At 51.4% G+C, this 18,146-nt stretch overlaps 2 protein-coding genes across 4 annotated transcripts; one reads left to right on the forward strand and one right to left on the reverse strand.

Annotated features, from left to right (window-relative positions):
• Positions 1–592: 592 nt before the first annotated feature.
• On the forward strand, positions 593–5,217 carry MTX1 (metaxin 1). 2 transcript variants are annotated; one of them, XM_016221557.2, is made up of 8 exons: positions 593–698; positions 1,717–1,786; positions 1,913–1,992; positions 3,514–3,606; positions 3,788–3,970; positions 4,095–4,171; positions 4,613–4,767; positions 4,868–5,217. In XM_016221557.2, exons 1-8 carry the CDS (start codon positions 618–620, stop codon positions 5,080–5,082), a joined length of 954 nt encoding a protein of 317 aa, XP_016077043.1. In that variant the 5' UTR covers positions 593–617; the 3' UTR covers positions 5,083–5,217. The 2 variants fall into 2 exon arrangements, with proteins under 2 accessions (XP_016077043.1, XP_016077042.1); XM_016221556.2 differs by having other exon boundaries at positions 616–692.
• On the reverse strand, positions 2,044–17,043 carry GBA1 (glucosylceramidase beta 1). Of its 2 annotated transcripts, XM_016221555.2 has the most exons (12): positions 17,000–17,043; positions 10,211–10,523; positions 9,760–9,847; positions 9,052–9,243; positions 8,784–8,930; positions 8,359–8,492; positions 7,964–8,136; positions 7,514–7,751; positions 6,965–7,189; positions 6,430–6,593; positions 5,943–6,059; positions 2,044–5,840 (listed from the first exon to the last, which is right to left on the reverse strand). In XM_016221555.2, exons 2-12 carry the CDS (start codon positions 10,373–10,375, stop codon positions 5,735–5,737), a joined length of 1,749 nt encoding a protein of 582 aa, XP_016077041.2. In that variant the 5' UTR covers positions 10,376–10,523; positions 17,000–17,043; the 3' UTR covers positions 2,044–5,734. The 2 variants fall into 2 exon arrangements, with proteins under 2 accessions (XP_016077041.2, XP_016077040.2); XM_016221554.2 differs by lacking the exon at positions 17,000–17,043 and having other exon boundaries at positions 10,211–10,770.
• Between the last annotated feature and the right edge of the window lie 1,103 nt (positions 17,044–18,146).

The raw sequence follows: 18,146 nt of genomic DNA on the forward strand, positions 1-18,146 counted from the left end.
GGATGAAGCAGACGGGCGCCTCAGTTCCGTTACCAAGGCAACAGCTCAAAGACCCACCTCCCCTCCCCCCACCCAGGCCCTAGCCGGGCCTTGCTCCCGCGGCCGCCACCGCCCCTGTTTTGTTTCCTTGGCGACAGGAGGCGCGGGGCCGGCTCCAAGCATAACGCGCTGTGGAAAACATGCACCTCGGGGGATCCCCCCCGCAGCCCCGGCTCAGGGCCGAGCCTGAGGGGCCCTAGAGCAGTCCAGGCCACGTGTAGATTTGCGAGATCCCGCAGGGTCGGCTCAGGGGCGCGAGACCCCTTTCTCCCAGGCCGGCCACTCCTTGGGGGCTCTGGGATCCCCTTGGCCGAGGCGTCCCGACTCTCCGAAGAGGCGCCAGGTCGAGAGCCCTTCCCCCAACTTTGGGAGCCGCCTCTAGATCTGGCGGCGGCCGCCTTCCCCAGAGGCCCTCAACTCCGCCCCCGCCGCCCGGGCCACGAGAAGCCGCACCTCCCCGGGAGCCTCCCTCAGCCCTCGGCCTCCAGCGACCCTAGTAGCGGCGGCGGGGGGGCGGGTCCGCGCAGGGGCGGGCAGAAGCACGGGGGGAGGTGCTTCCGGGACAGAGGGCGGGCAAGATGGCGGCGCCCATGGAGCTGTTCTGCTGGTCGGGGGGCTGGGGGCTGCCGTCAGTGGACCTGGACAGCCTGGCGGTACTGGTGAGGGGTGGTGCCGGCGCCGTGTGCTGCGCCTTGGAGGACTAGGGAGGGGTCTCCAACTAGCCGATCATCCGAATTTTGCCAGGGCTCCACAGCACGGGCGAAGTGGGAGAAACTGAGGCAATCAAAGAGCGTGCCAGGCCGTTATGGGCTCAGTGTGCCCCATGCCTGCCTTAGCAGCCTAGGTTTTGTGTAACCATATAAAAAGGCCTTGGCCATGGGTTCAGGAAATGGGTTTTAGTCCTCACTCATCTGTTTGCTGACTGTGTGACCTTGGGGCGATCACTTCTCCTCTCTGGGTGCTGTTTCTTCATATCCGTCTTGACTAAAGCTGAACAATCTCAGGGTTCTTAGGCTTGGCATTCCTATCTTTTCAGCCTCTTCTTCTCCTTCCTTTCTTCTTCCTCCTCACTAAACAGCATTTACTGAGCTTATTGTTTATTGAATCAAAAGGCCCACAGCCAGGCTCTGTAAAAGAGCTTTGGAGTCACACTAGTTCATTTCTCTCGTTCACTCCTTCATTTAATAAGCATTAGGCCTCTTCTAAATACCAAACATTGGCTGTAAAACTAAATAAGATTTGGTCCCTCCCTTGGCGTTGTTTTCAGAAAGGCAGACATGTCAGCAAATAAATGTAATAAAAAATGTTCAGGTACTAAGGTATAAGTAGGAACAGACCACAGAGACTGCCAAAAAAGGGCATGGTCAGTTTTTCCAAGAAAAGGGATATACTGTTAAGAAAAAACTTCTGAGGATCAATGTTCACCAGGTAGATGGTAGGAGAGGAGATGGAAGGATTTTCCTAGCTGACTTGTAATCATGGAGATATCCATTATCTCTGAGCCCTGTGTTGCCCATTGCAAAGTGGGCACAGTAATGTTCACCTCTTTGTATATGTGTGTCAAGTACTAAGCATAGATTGTAGCACAAAAGGTATTCAATAAATGTTATTTCTCTCCTTGATTCCCCTGTGGGGGGCCATGTCCCCGGCCTCTGCCTTCTGCTTCCTTCCCTGCAGACCTATGCCAGATTTACTGGTGCCCCACTCAAGGTGCACAAGATCACCAACCCCTGGCGGAGCCCTTCAGGTACCCAATGTCCCGGGGGGGGGTGGTGCGAGGAAGGGGAGAATCAGGAGACAAACAGGACTGTGTACCAAATGTGTATGGATAGACAACTAAGGTCTGGTGGGCGTACTTCTTTCTCAATGTCAGGAACTTTGCCTGCCCTTCGGACCAGTCATGGAGAGGTCATCTCAGTACCACACAAGATCATCACCCACCTTCGAAAAGAGGTAGGTGGCTTGGTTTGGGGGACTAGTGAAAAAAGTTCAGTCAATTCAGTGCAATATACATTTATTGAGCACCAAGTATATGCCAAGCTAGATGCAGGTGACCCAGAGCTTCAAGGAACACAGTGTGATGGGGGCGGAGGGCACACACATTGTTGGTAATAATGCAGTAAACAGTAGGCCAGAGATTAAGCTCAGGCACTTTGAGGGTATCCGGAGGCACAGTGCCTTCTGCCTGCTGGGCAGTGAGGGAGAGATGAACAGGTTGATAACACAAAGAAGGGTAAGGAGAGTAGAAGAGCAGTTAGCTCAGATGAGACCTCTGAAAGTGGGACCAGAGAGGGACTTCTAAGGGCCCTTTTTCAAGGACTAGTTCAGGTGGGATATGGGGATGAGGATGGACAAGGCTTAGAGCCAGAGTGGGGAAGTTGGAAGAGCATTATAAGAAGAAGGGGGAGGGAGACCTAGGTTATGCTCTTCACTCTCTTCTTGACGGTGTGACCTTTGGCAAGTCGCTTAACGTCTCAGAGCCTTAAGCTCTTTATTTGTAAAACTAGGGGCTGAGCCAGGATGCTGTCCAAGGGTTCTTTTAGTTTTCATGGTGATTCCAAAAGGGAACACACTGTCAGAAGTGGGGCCCTCTTTTTCATTTCTACTTTCCCAAAGATTAAGGAGCTGGGGAATTGATGGAGGCTCGAGGACTGTAGACAGGGGATCCTGGTAAAAGCCAAAGTTCCTGCAGGGACTGGGCCACTGCCATGTTTCCTTATGTATGAGCACAACTTTTCCAGTTTCTAGAGTTTTTCCCTAACACAGCCACATTGAAAGAGATTAGTACCCCCATTCCGCAGGGGAGAAAATGAGGCTCAGAGAGATTTAAGGATCATGCTCAAGAGGTTATTTGAGGACAAAGCTTACTCAGGATGTGGGGGGGTTGCTAAGCAACAGACACTGGACCTAGGAAGATGAGGCAGCCTGAGACCTGGGGGTACGGTTGGAATGTGTGTGTGGTGGTGGTGGTGGTGGCGCCTGGGCCATGGAATGAAGTAGAGGCAATAGCCAAGAGCTGGGCATTGAGAGAACAAGCCAGGGGTCCCAGGAGCATGAGGATGGCATTCCCAAGTTCCTGAGGCATGGATGGAGGCCCAACCTGCCTCTGAGCTCCACTCTGCTAGGTTTGTGGTGCCTGGATTGGAGAAGTTGCTGTTAGGAAGTTGCTGTCAGCAGGCATGTTGCCACCTTTCCGTGGAAACTCTGGGAGCTGCTCCTGGTTTGTGGCTGGGCCTTCTTTCCTTCCCCAATGGGCATGGGATCTTGACGGCCAGCAGGCTCCAAGGACCAGGCTGTCCGCCAACAGCAACAGGCTACTGGCTGTACCTAGGCCACGGGGCCTCAGCAGGAAAATCTCCTTACTCTACCTCTGCTACACTCAGAGGCCAGTGAGGGTGGTACCAGACAGGATGCCCCCGAGAAGTGCCCTGGAGTCCCCCAGCATCCACCTCATGGTAGTCATTTCCTCCACAGAAGTACAATGCTGATTATGACCTGTCTGCCCGACAAGGGGCAGACACCTTGGCCTTCATGTCTCTGCTAGAGGAGAAGCTGCTCCCAGTGCTGGTGAGTGTGCCCAGAACTCCCAGTGTTTATGGCCAGTGGGGAAGGGGGCCAGGGACACACACACCCTACCCCTCACCCCCACCCCCCAGCCTTGGAGCAGCATGGGGATCAGAAGCCCACCCTGAGTCAGGCAGGTACACTGGCTCAGACCTACCTTTTCCTTCCTATGTACCAAATTCAGATACATACTTTTTGGATAGACGCCAAGAACTATGTGGAAGTGACCCGAAAGTGGTATGCAGAGGCTATGCCCTTTCCCCTCAACTTCTTCCTACCTGGCCGCATGCAGCGGCAGCACATGGAGCGGCTACAGCTGTTGTGTGGGGAGCATAGGCCTGAGAGTGAGGAAGAACTGGAAAAGGAGGTATCTCTGGGATAGGGAGCTATTGTAAGAGAAGCCCCAGGGCTGATGGCCAGGAGTGGGAGTGCCTACGAGGGGAGGCGGCACAGTGCCCGCAGCCTCAAGCCTACCTGTGTCCTCCCTGTAGCTGTACCAAGGGGCTCGGGAATGCCTGACACTCCTCTCTCAGCGCCTGGGATCTCAGAAATTCTTCTTTGGAGATGCGTGAGTCTGACTCCAGGGGAATAAGAGATGGCTTGGAAGAAGATGCGGGTTCAGATGTAGCTGCAGGGGCTGGGGTGGCTCAGCTCCGGACAAGAGGTCCTCGGGACAGATGCTGGGTCTGGTGACAGTGGGGCTGTGTGTAGGGCTGGAGTTGCCTCAGTGGTACAGGAGGGTGGGAGGGCCGCCAGGCACAGGAGGGGCCTGCAGGGCTGTGAGGCACTCAATATATTCTTTATGCAGCCCTGGGATAGAGTCCCATTCACAGCCAGGCTGGCGCCACCTAGGGGCCCTCCCCACACAAGGCTCAGAAAGATGTGTCCTCTCCTACCCTGGTGGCACCTGCTGTCCAGAGCCCACCTCCCAGGGCCAAATCTTCCTCTGACTCCGTCTCTACTTTCTCTGCCAAAGTTGTCCTCCATCACATCCCCCTCTCTGCTTTAGCCCTGCCTCCCTGGATGCCTTTGTCTTCAGCTACCTGGCCCTGCTGCTGCAGGTAAAGCTGCCCAGTGGGAAACTGCAGGCCCACCTGCGGGGGCTGCATAACCTCTGTGCCTACTGCACCCACATCCTCAGCCTCTACTTCCCCTGGGATGGAGGTAAGGGGCAGATGGGTGCGGGGTGGGTGCTCGCCCCGGGGAGATTGGACAGAGATCCAGGAACTAGGCCCCCTGCCCACCTTCCTTCCTTATCCCTCAGCTGAGGTGCCACCTCCACGCCAGACACCAACAGGCCCAGAGACCGAGGAGGAGCCGTACAGGCGCCGGAACCAGATCCTATCCGTGTTGGCGGGGCTGGCAGCCATGGTGGGCTATGCCTTGCTCAGTGGCATTGTCTCTATCCAGCGGGCAACACCTGCCCGGACCCCAGGCACGCGGGCCCTGGGCATGGCTGAAGAGGAGGAAGAGGAATGATTTGTCCTCATGCTCCCAGGACTCATTTTTCTACTCTCATGCATTCCAGAGGTCCCTGTGTTTCCCTGTTGTCAGTACAGCCAGAAATGGGATGTCCCCCACAGAATAAACCTGCTCACACTGACTGGAATCAGACATTCTGTCCTTTAAGGGGCCACCGTTTTTCCTAGCTGGCGCCAAGGGGCCATCTGGGTGTCTTAGCCCTCACTGGTGCTTGGCTTCTTAGCTGCCTGTGCCTTGATGCTGACATTGCTCCTGCAAGTGCCCAGTTCTGCATCTCCAGGAAAGACAAACAGTCCCCAGTTCTTCCTTTTCTTACCCTCTCCCCACCCCCATCTTGTGTTTGTACAGACAGTGAGCTCACCCTGGGCCTGGGCCCAGTTTCCACAGACAATCAGCACAGAGCACACACTCACACAAGCTTGGGGGTGGGGGGGCAACTGGGGCTTTCCAATCCTTTCCTGAGGGGCCTCCAGCCCCTGGCTCCAGCTAGAGGGGAGAGTGAGTTACCCAAACCACTGCTCCTGGGCTTACGTCACTTAAGCTCACCGCGGCCCTGCTGTACCCTCTTTAGTCACAGACAGCATGTGAGCTGACTCTGTCCCTTTAATGCCCATGTTTAGCTCAGGCTTCTGCTTGGGTATCTGCTCCATCACTGGCGACGCCACAAATAGGTGTGAATGGAGTAGGCAGGTGAGATAGTCTCCAGGAAGCCCACAGCAGGATCCTTGATGGTGAGAGGCACATCCTTAGAGGAGCTGTGGGGGGGGCAGGGGGGCAGGGAGAAGCTGAGTATGTGATCCTGCCAAACCCACAGTTCTGTCCTCAGCCCAGGTCCCAGACCCTGCTACTGCTCTTACCGGTTTAGCACCACCACAACTGCAGAGCCATCGGGATGCACCAGTGCCACGGTGTCCAAGTCGTTCTTCTCACTAGCAACTAGCCCCACTCTCTGGGAGCCCTCAGGAATGAACTTGCTGAAATGGGAACAGGCATCGTCAGGGACCCCAGCCCAGCCCCTCTGGCCCTGAGGGTAGCTCCCATCAACTCATAACCCGAGAAGTCATCCCCTACAACCCTTGCCAAGGCTCTGCCCTAATTCTCTAGGTCTTGAGCCATGCTGCTGGCATGCCCTCCTTCCTGCCTGCCAGCTCCAGCATCAGCAGTCAGGGGTTGTCTGTGTCTGATGACATCAAGTCACTTCCTGTCCAGATGGCGCAAGAAGGACAGGTGTGGCTCTCCCAAGGTTCCCACCCTAAACACCTTCCTGCTCATGTGGGGTGATGAAAGCCCAGTGCAGGAAATACTAGGCCTGGCGTGGAGTGGGGGTGCCTGCCCACCACTCACCTGAAGTGGCCAAGGTGGTAGAACATGGGCTGTTTGTAAAACGTGTCCTTGGCGATGTCCACGATTATGGGACTGTCAACAAAGTTGCGCACCCAATTGGGTCCCCCTTCAGGGTTCAGAGCGAGGTTCCAGTCAGTCCAGCCAACCACATGGTAGAGGAGGTTCTAGGGCAGGAACAGGGCAGAGAGACAAAGGCTCCACACTGGGTCCCCAGATAATGTAGTTAATGAGGTAAACTGGCTACGGTGCCTCAGCCCTGTGAGGAGGGCTCTATATCCTTAATATCTAAGAAGACTGAGAATGAAGATGTCACAAGAGAAGCTGAGAAACCGGAAGCAGCTCTAACTGCTCGAGACCCAAGCATTTGGAAAAAGGGTGATGGGAAGGCAAATAGGGAGTTGTGATACCCCAAATGTGCCCCCAAGAGCAAGCCAGCTGGGGAAAAATTGGAAAGGAGGGCCTATCATCAGTCTTTGGTGAGGCTAGGAAGGGGTCAAGGTGGCCTGCTTTGTGAAAAGGGATGCAGGTGGCTCACCGTGATGATGCTGTGGCTGTACTGCATCCCTCGATCCCAGGAGCCCAGCCGTACACTCTGCTCCCAGAACTTGGAGCCCACACAGGCCTCTGAGGCAAAGAGCATGGTGTTGGGAAACAGGCGGTGTGTCTCCCCCAGGGTGGCTTTTGCTGGAGCTATAAAGTCCAGGTACCAATGTACAGCAATGCCATGAACATACTTAGCTGCCTCTGGGTCTGCCAGCACCTGTACAGGAGAGAGGAAGGACTAGTGGGAAAAGGGAACCACTGAACCTAGCCCTTGTATGGAGGGTTCTGGAAGAGGCACCAGGAGACCAGAGAAATGGGCAGTGAGATTAATGCAACCATGGGGATCCATGGGGCCCTGGAGATCCAAAAGGGGTGACTACTACCTCAGCATTCCAGGGTATACCACCTGGGCACCTGGCTCCAGCCTAGGGTTCTCTAAGAATCAAGAGTTGGGGCAGGGAAGGCACTTCGTTTGGGAGCCAGTCATTTGGATCCTGGATTTGAGGGTCACTAGTGTACCCATGGCGGTACTGGGCCTTACCACCTGGGCCCAGCGGGGCAGCAGCAAGCGTTGGTCATCCAGCATAAGCAGACGGACATTGCGGTGTGTACTGTTGGCCAGGGTGGGACCCAGGTCACGGGCAATGAAGTCTCGCTGGTGTTCAGGGGTGAAGCCCAGGCACTGGAAGGGGTATCCGCTAAATAGCCCTGCAGAAGGCTCATTCTCAGCTGTTACTGCCCAGAACTGTAACTTGTGCTCAGCATAGGCATCCAGGAACCTGGCAGGGGAAGGGTATAGTGACCATGACCAAGAAAGCGGACCAAGACCCTGAGGAATAGGAGACTCAATGAGGTGGGGAAAACTGGGGGCCCAAGTCTGAAAGGCCCAGAAGATAGGAAGGTGAGATGAGGAGAGTCATATCTAGAGGTGAAACCAGGTTGGGGCATAGACCAGGCTTCTCCAGACCCCATGGCCTTGCTGCTCCCTTACTTGACAAAATATCTGGCCCAAGTCTGGTGGTAGAGGTCCCCTGGCTGACCCTTGAGCGACCCCTTCCCATTCACTGCCCCATTGGTCTTGAGCCAGGTAGGTGATGTCCAGGGACTGGCGAAGAGTGAGACAGGGCGCTGGGCCATCTCTAGGGCTTGGTGAATCAGGGGTATCTAGAAACAAAGATAGTGAGGAGAGACAACCAGAGTTAGAACATAGACAGACTGGCCCAACCAGTGTGTCAGGCCTAGCCATCAGCCCCCGCCCTCGCTCCCCCAGGACAAAACAGAGCGAAGAGGGGCTGGGTTCTGTCTCTCTATAGACTTCTCTAGCCTGAGGCTTTTCAAATACTGGGCATCAATGCTACCAGGGCCTAAGGAAGCCAGAGTGCCCACCTTGAGCTTGACATCTTCATCTGGGAGGCTGAAGTTGTGCAACTGGAAGTCATCAGGGGTGTCGGCATAGGTGTAGGTGCGGATGGAGAAGTCACAGCTGGCCATGGGTACCCGAATGATGTTGTATTCAATTCCTGCAGAAAAAGACCGCGATGGGAGTCTGAGTCAATAGAAGATGTGCAACCTGGCCTACTACTCGCCAGTCCTAAATTGTGTCTGGGCTCCTGGGTTAGGGCCTGTGGAGCCAGGCACCTGGGTGAAACACAGGTCTTCTGAACCTGAGAGTCCCCAAGCACTCAGTGGAAGATGGGTAGGACAATCTTATATATTTGGGCCTTAAGAGACTGTCAGGATGGGTAGAAGTCAGGGTCAAAGGAAATATCAAGGTCAGTTGCACTATGTCACCTTGTCCCCCGCCTCCTCACCTTCTTCAGAGAAGTACGATTTGAGTAGCAAATTCCGGGCAGGGGGTGACAGGGCAAGGATATTGAGAGCAGCAGCATCTGTCATGGCCCCTCCAAATCCTTTCACTTTCTGGTACTTCTGATTGGGCTGCAGGGTCAGTAACAGCCCTGAGAATATATGCAGGGAATCAAGGTGTCAGTGCACAGGGGAGAAACCCCATGCGATCGTGACATGATTGCGCTCCAGAGGTTCCCGGCCTGGCTTAGTGGTGAAGGGTGTAGTGGTTACCTGTGCCTGTTCGGTTGGCCTGGATGGTCCCCAGACTCAGCTCCATTCGTCGCCCACTGCGTGTGCTCTCATAACGTGTGAAGGTGCCAGGAGCAGGCAGGGTCAGGGGATCAAGAGAGTCACAATACGTGGCATTGCAGACACAGACCACTGAGCTATATCCAAAGCTTTTAGGGCTGCAGGGGTGGGCACCTGGGAGCGAGGGAGAGGCAAAAGCTGAAGGATAAAGCTGGGAGAAGCCACACTGGTCAGGAGAGACTGAACACCGGTTTCTAAAATCCTCACAGCCTGGCCAGCATGGCTCAGCGGCTAGAGCATCGTCGTGTCGTCCCCTCCCCCCCCCCCCCCCCCCCCCGCACGGAAGGGTCAAGGGTTTGATTCCCTTGCGTCAAGGGCACATACCTGGGTTGCAGGTTCAATCCCTGGCCCAGGTCAGAACATGTCCTGGAGGCAACCAGCTGATGTATCTCTCCCATATCAATGTTTCTCTCTCTCTCTTAAAAAAAAAAACAAAGAAGAATAGAAACAAAATATCCTTGGGTGAGGATTAAAATCCTCTTGCTGTCCTCTCACCCCAAGGCTGGTTTCGGTCACTCAAAAGCGTTTGTTGAGCACCTAGTGAAGTCCACCACCAGTGTGCCAGAAAACTACCAAAGAACCACATGGCACAAGGGAGCTCTGGGGCTAACTCCCTCCACCTTGACTTACCTGATGCCCAAGAAGCTGCCTGAAGTAGAAGCAATCCCGCGAGACTGGCAGCCATGGTGCCTACCCTGCCCAGGGCCTTGGGACATCCCTGCGAACAGAATGATAGTGGCAGGAAGGCAAGCCCCTCTCCACCCCTCAGCTACCCTCCTGGGCAGCGCTCTGCTACCTATGGGCACCCACAGCCTAGTCTCCCACCTTTAAGAGGGATGGAACCGGCCCTCTGCTAGTGACAGCGCCCCCTCCAAGCCCTCTGTTAGCGACAGTCCCTGCGCACCCCAACCGGGACCCTCCTCCTCCCCTTTCCCACCCATTTCTCCAGGGACCTGTCCTTCCATAAAAATGCCATGATGACCTGAGTTCGAGGAGAGTCTGTCATTCATCGAATTCCAGAACCTGGGTGGCCAGGATCCCAGAAGCAAACAAGGTGAAGTGGGAGCCCCGGCCCGCTCACCTCTCGGGAAGGACGTGAAAGCTCCATCACCAGGTGAGGCGCCTGCAGCATCCCCAGGCCCCGGAGAGGCCAGAGAGTCCCCCGACTAAAAACAGGGATGCAGGCACTTGGGCAGCCACAGACGGGCACTGGGTTAATCCCGGCATAATGGAGCGAATGGGTCATGTGATGACGGCGGGAGAGTCACATGACACAGGAAGTGAGGCAACTGCAACCATACTTGTAAAGGGTGAGTGGCTCCTCCAGGCTGCCGGTGATGACACACCCTGTGAAATTCTGGGAGGCATGTGTGGGCGACAGCTTTAGGAAGAATCTAGATCAGAGATCGGAGTGGAGGACTGAGTGGAGGCCCCCGAGTCCCAGACGAGGGGAACCATAGTAGGCACATTGCTTTCTTGAGAAAAAAATGTTAAAGTAATACTAATAAAGTTGATACTAATAAAAGGTTTGCTGTGCAAAATAGGGTTGCTAAAACACTGAGAGATGATTAAGGCAGTCTTTGCCCTATAGAGGCTTGTGAAGCAGGGGATTTAGACACGTACACAGATAGTGACAGATAAAGACAAACCAGTAACAGGTATGCATGGAGGGACACTCCACGGGGAGGAGCTATCCTGGAAGGCTTCATGGAGGAGAAAGGGCAGGGATCATTCACCAGAGAAGTGCAGGGAGGATGGGCCCTGGGCAGAGGAATGGCGTGATTGAAGGGAGGGAGTCCTCAGCACTTCACCTCTCCAGGCATCCCTTGTTTCGTCATCAGGTACAGGTTGTATTAACTGCTTTTCCTTTCTCACAGGACAGGGAGGCTCAAAAACTGGAAAGTGCTGTACAAGCTATATCCTCAGTGGATGTGAGAAGGGGGTTGCAACCACATCACACATGGACCACAACACAAATGACTTAGTGGGAGTGACACACACAATGATGACCTGACCAACTCCAGTCCTCCGAGCCTGTTTTCTAACTGGTAAAATGGAGGCCACACCACAGCCTTTCAGGGTTATTACTGGAATCAGTGAAATAAGCACGGGCCTGGCACATAGGAGGTGCTCACTAACCACTTGTTTATTTGTGTCTTTTTAAAAATATATATTTTTTATTGATTTCAGAGAGAGGAAGGGAGAGGGAGAGAGAGATAGAGGCATCAACGATGAGAGAGTCATTGATCAGCTGCCTCCTGCACGCACCCTGCTGGGGATCAAGCCCACAACCCAGACATGAGCACTGACCAGGAATCAAACCGCGATCTCTTGGATCATAGGTAGATGCTCAACCGCTGAGCCACTCCGGCCAAGCTGTTGTGTGTTTTTAAAATGATCTCAGTGAAGTCTTTCTAGACACACACCAAGCAAAACTGATCTTCTCTTGTTTTGGGTTCCTATAGCACTTCAGTATAGTTTCAGTGAGACCAGCTGGGTTTGAAACTTGGCTCCACCATTTACTGGCTGTTTGACCTTCAGTAAAGGACTTAATCACTCTAAGCCTCTGTTTCTCATCTATAAAAGGGGAGTGACAGCTCCTAGCTCACAGAATTGCTGTGAGGTTTAAGAACCATAATGTATGTGTATAGCACTCTGCTGGGCACCAAATGTTGCAATAAGTTAAGTCTTTGCGGAGTTCAGTAAAGGAATGTCTTACTCAGTCTCTGTAGTTGTCCTGACACAGAGTGGGTAGGTGCCAAGTTGTTGAAATGCATTAAACCATCATCACTAGGTCAGTATCTGCTCCATCCAAACTTCCTGCTTTTCAAGGAAATGTTGTGCAGGGCTCATTCTTGGGAGGAGGACAGGTGATACCTAGGCCTTACTTTCCTCTAGTTCATTCATCCCACAAATATTTATTAAGCACATACTATATTTGCCCCTGTTTGCTCTGTTGGGTTTAGGGCCCCCCTCCCCTCCCTGTTTCACTCTGTAGGAACAGAGGCTCATGTTTCTTCTTTTTTTTTCGTGAATCCTCACCTGAGGATATTTTTTCCACTGAGAGTGGAGGGAGGGAGGGGGGAGAGAGAGAGAGAAAGAGAGAAACACTGATGTGAGAGAGACACGGCGATTGGTTGCTCCCCACACATGCCCCGATGGGGCCAGGGATTGAACCAGCAAGCCAGGTCCATGCCCTTGAACGGGAATCGAACACACGACCCTTTGGTGCTCTGGCAAAGATTCTAACCAATAAGCGCCACAGTGGCCAGGGCTCTTATTTCTTCTTTTTATCATTCAGTTTAAAAATCTTCCAGAGTTGATACCACCTCATCTTTTTTTCTTAATTTTATTTATTAATTTTTAGAGAGAGAAACATCGGTTTGTTGTTCCACTTATTTATGCATTCATGGGTTACTTCTTGTATGTGCCCTGGCCGAATCTCAGGGTGACGCTCTAACCAACTGAGCTACCTGGCCTGGGCTGACACCACCTCGTCTTACAGATTTCTCTCACAATGTGATTTGCCCTTGAACTTTTGTTGTTGTTGTTGTTAACCTCACCCAAGGATATTTTTTCCGTTGATTTTTTTAAGGAGAATGGAAAGGAGGGAGGAGGAGGGAGAGAGAGAGAGGGAGGGAGAGAGAGAAACATTAACGTGAGAGAGACACATCCATTGGTTGCCTCCCAGATGCCCCCGACCAGGGTTGAGATTCGAACCTGCAACCCAGATACTGTCCTTCACCAGAAATCAAACACATGACCCTTCAGGTATATGGGCTGAAGCTCTAACCACTGAGCAAAACCAGCAAGGGCTGCCCTTGAACTTTTCTATTTTATTTCTAAATAAAGTTGGTTATAATAAGGGCTAATGTTTGTTGAGCACTTATTCTATGCTACTTTGCATGCATTAGACCCTCACTTCACTCTCATTTCATTCTCTAGTATCCAAAATATATAAAGAACTCTTACAATTCAATATAAAAAGATAACCCAATTGAAAATGGGCAAGAGAGCCCTAGCTGGTTTGAGTGTTGGCCCTTGGACTGAAGGGTCCCAGGTTTGATTCTGGCCAAAGTCAGGCTCGGCTGTAGGCTCAATCCCCTGCCCCCGTCGGGGTACATGCGGGAGGCAGCCAATCAGTGTGTCTCTCTCACATCGATGTTTCATTCTCTCTCTCCTCTACTCTCTCTAAAAGCAATGGAAAAAATATCCTCAGGTGAGGATAAATAAATAAAATAAATAAATAAACCGGCACAAGATTTGAATAGACATTTCTTCAAAAATAATATACAAATGGCCAAGTAGCACATGAAAAGATGCTCCACAACATTAGTCATTAAGGAAATGCAAATCCAAACCACTAAGAGATACCACTTCACATGTACTAGGATGGCTATAATACAAAAAATGGACAATGACAAGTGTGAACAGGGACATGGAGAAATTGGACCACTTGTATGTTGCTGGTGGAAATGTAAAACGGTGCAGCCACTATGAAAAACTATGAAAAATAGTTTGGCAGTTCCTCAAAATGTTACATATGACCCAGCAATTCCACTTCTAGGTACTACATAAAAGAACTGAAAAGATGTCCACACAACGACTTGCTTGTGAATGTTTATAGCAGCATTAACTATGGAAACAACCTAACTGCCCATCAATTGGTGAGTAAACAAATTGTGGTATTTCCATACAATGGAATGCTATTCAGCAATAAAAAGAGCTAAAATACTGATACATGCTAGGACTTGAATAAACCTCAAAAACATTATGCTAAGTGAAAGAAGCCAGGTCCAGAAGATCACATACTGCATGATTCCATTTATATTAAATTCTAGAATAGGTGGAGCTATAGACAGAAAATAGATTAGTAGTTGCTCGAAGTTGTGGTGGGAATAGGGATTAACTGTTGCACAACTCAGTAAATTTATTAAAAACCATTGAACTGTACACTTAAAAGGAGAGAACTTTTATAGTATATAAATTACACCTCAATTAAGCTAGTGAAAAATTTTTATTACATATTTGCAGTCAGTTCATTGCTTCTGCAGGAACGGTATTACTGCATAGAAACTCTTTTCAACTAAATATATTACATAGTAGGAAATGTATTTTATTTAAGCTTCCTTCTCTATAATGACCTTCTAAATTATTATATAATAAAGTCTTGCTGATTTGTTTTGTTTTTTATTTTATATTTGCATATGTTGTTGAGCAGAAATTTCCAAAGTCAAGTAGAATGAGAGAATTCTTTCTTGTGCATGTTATAGAATGTCTACCTTTCCTGTCCTTCGTCCATCTAATCCTCAAAGTGTCTCCTATCCTGGTCTCCACTAAAGACACAAGTTTCCAAAATGTCCCCTAGGGGGCGACTGAGAACCACTGCCCTAGGGAGTTGCCTCAAATACCTAGGCCTTGCTGCAGCGGCTACTAAGGGTGTATTAGGTGGCCACATTCCTCGGTCTGTTGCACACTTTTAAACGACTTAGCTAAACACCAAGGGAGGACAATTGGGAAATAAATATAAGCAAAAGCAGGAGTATAAAAATAGTTTGGCTGACCCAGCAGCAGAGTTCTGATCCCACTCTGCTAGCACTCTGCCAGGGTGTAGGCTTGGCTCAGATAGCAAACTCCTGCCCTGGAGACTGGCAAGTACCATGTCATAGGCTCCTTGCTTTTAGGCCTCAGACTGAGTCCCCAAGGAGGTCACCCCCTCCAAGTTCCACTGTTACCTCCATGGTCAAGTCAAAGAGACTTTGTCATTCTGTTCACAGCAGAGAGTAGGTGCTCAAAAAATACTTACTTGTCCTGGCCGGTTTTGCTCAGTGGTTAGAGCATCGGCCTGAGGACTGAAGGGTCCCAGGTTCAACTCCAGCCAAGGGCATGTACCTGGGTTGCAGGCTCGATCCCTGGCCTGGTGGGCCATGTCCCAGAGGAAACCAATCAATGTATCTCTCACATCGGTGTTTCTCTCTCTCTCTCTCTCTCTCTCTCTCTCTCCCTTCCACTCTCTCTGAAAAGCAATGGAAAAATATCCTTGGGTGAGGATTAAGAAAAAAAAAACCTGCCTCCAGCCCAGCCGGCACGGCTCAGTGGTTGAGCATCGACCCATGAACCAAGAGATCACAGTTTGATTCTCGGTCAGGGCACATGCCCGAGTTGCAGGCTCAGTTTTGGGCTCAATCCCCAGTAGGGGACATGCAGGAGGCAGGGAATCAATGATTCTCTCATCAGTGATGCTTCTATCTCTCTCTTTCCCTCTCCCTTCCTCTCTCTGAAATCAATAAAAACATATTTTTTTAAAAATCCACCTACGGCCCAGTTGGGCATGGCTCAGCAGTTGAGCATCAAACTAGGATCCAAGAGATCGCAGTTCAATTCCCAGTCAGGGCACATGCCCAGGTTGCGGGCTCCATCCCTAGTCAGGGGTGCGCAGGAGGCAGCTGATCAATGAGGACTCTCATCATTGATGTTTCTATATCTCTCTCTCCCTCTCCATTCCTCTCTCTGAAATCAATAAAGACATATTTAAAAAAAAAAAAATCCACCTACAATCCTCCTGGGATTGACTCTGTGAAATGCTCTGACCTCTAGACCTTTCCTCTGGATGTCTCACGGACACCTCAGCAGGACCATCATGAGATCATCTCCCCAGCCAAACCTGTTCTCCTGGGCTCTCTTTCCCCATAAATGGAACCCCTTCCTCCCAGAACCTGGGGCTCTTTTTTTTTAACTTGACAAACTTTTGTTTATTTTATTCTAGCCTTACATCCCATCCTGATGGGGCTCATTCTTGGCTCTGTCCTCTCCCCGTACCCTTCTCCCCATTTTTTTCTCTCCTAGACTATAGGAACATCTCTCTCTTGGTGTCATAACCTCCACTTTTCTCCTCCAACCCATTCTCTGAGAACTGGATGATGAAACTAAAATATAAATTCTGAAGCTACCACTCTCCCTCCTCAAATCCTTTAATGGCACCACATTGCCTTTAAGAGGGCTTATGGGATCTTTGTTCCACCCTCATTTCTCACCTCTCCCCTTGCACCATTTTCCCAATCCCATTTCCTCTGCATTCCATCTTGCCTCTGCTCTCCTCCCTGCCATGAGTACTTTCTTCTCTTTTCTGGAAGAAAATGAATAACTCTCCTTTTTTTTTTTTTATCATTAAGGCCTCAGCCTTAGTATCACTGCCATCAGTACCATTTTACTGACACCCCTGACTGGGTTAGGCACCTGGGCTAAGTGCTCCCCAATTCACACATTCAACAAATAATAATTGAGCATCTACTATGTGCCAGGCACTGTTCTAATCCTGGGAATACAGCAATAAGTAAGATGATAAAGTTCCTGTCCTAGTGGCTGGTAGATAACAAACATAATTTCACATGGCCGTGAGAACTATGAAGGAAACTAAAGGGGCAGGGAGTTCTGGATAGAGCCAGTGATGGGGACAATTGTTAGAAATGAGTTTAGAAAAGAAAGTTTGGGGCCAGATTCTGTAGGCCTTGGTGGCCACATAAGGAGTTTAGAATTTTGTTCTAAGATGGAAATTCACTGGAGAGTTTGGTGCAGGGAAATGACAAGATCAGATTTAGATTTTTAAGATCATTTTGGCTGCTGTGTAGAAATCAAATGGTAGGGGAAGGTGCCAAGACAGGGAGTCCAGCCGCCAATTACAGCCTGTCAGGGACTTGCCCCTTGTTCTATATCCATTGTACTTCTGAGTCCTTGCAAAGGCTGTCCTTCAGTACACAGCATTTGGCCTACTTTATGCCTATTCATCTTTCAGAACATCAGGCATCGTTTTCTCCAAAAATTCTCTCCCTCCACACGCAGCCCTCCTGTAACTCAAGTTCATAGCCCTTACATCTCCTTTGTAGCTGGTATCCCAATTAATTGTACAAGTGGCTTCATGTCGGTCATAGCGTCCAGTGGCCTGCTAACTCGTTTGCCTGTTGATCGGTCAGTGCGTAAGCCCAGCAGGCTATGGACAAGTCTGTCCACGCTCCCTTCCTATCTCCAAAGGCCATACCCCAATGTATAGCATAGCGCCTGGCGCTAGTCTGGTGCTCAGCGAACGTTTGTTGAATGACTGAAGAATAGATAAATTACACAGACCTTCCTCCTACTCCACCCCTCAAAAAACAAGTGGATAGAGAATTCGAAGACTGTCTCCTCTCTTCTTCATTAGTAAATGACGACCATCCCTACAAATAACAACAACGACGATTAAAAAGTGAAGTTGCAAACGCCTGGAGGGGAGAGTTAAGAGCCAAACGGTGCCACATCCATCACGCCTACCGTGGGCGAAGTAAAACAGCAGCCCCAACCGCAAGCGAAAGGAAACCCCACAGCATCCTGCAACAGCTGGGTGGGCGGGGCTGGAGGAGGCTCCGCAGCGTGCGGGTCTCAGCGGGGCTGCGCCCCACGACGCGCAGCCGCGACGCGCTCTGGGTCCGAGGGGCGGGGCGGGGCGGGGCCGGGAGGAGGCGGGGCCTGGCCGGGAAGGTGCACCTCTAATGGCCCGGAGGCGGGACGCAGGCCCCTTCCGCACTCCTCATTGATCTTCCCGGGACCGACGGCTCTCTCCGACCAGCTGTGACCCAGACGCAGCGCAAGCGTATTTTGGAGTCTTCTTGGAAAGAGGGCGAGGGAGTCGTGAGCGCGCATGCGCCTCGGCCTACACAGGCCCGCACGCCGCGCAAAGTGAGGGGGTGGGGTGGGGGAAGGAGATTGAATTTCCTCGGTGAGTCTGAGCCCTGAAGGCTAAGCAAGATTTTTGAGCTTCCTCCTCTGGGAGCCTCAGGATAGGGAACATTCAGTGCCCCCAAACCGCCCCATTGGGAACTCTGATCTCCACCCCCTGCTACCTTATTTTGTCGTCCTGGCCGCACCCCAGCCCTCCCTGAGGCGGAGTTGTTATGATGGTGAATTATTCAAGAAGGCTTGCGTCCTGATGCCATCTGTGGACAGTGCCCCCCTTCCTTCCCAGTAAGGCACCGCGTCTATCCCCA

This window comes from Miniopterus natalensis, chromosome 19 (genome assembly GCF_054644295.1).
Source record: "Miniopterus natalensis isolate mMinNat1 chromosome 19, mMinNat1.hap1, whole genome shotgun sequence".
Lineage (NCBI taxonomy): Eukaryota > Metazoa > Chordata > Mammalia > Chiroptera > Miniopteridae > Miniopterus > Miniopterus natalensis.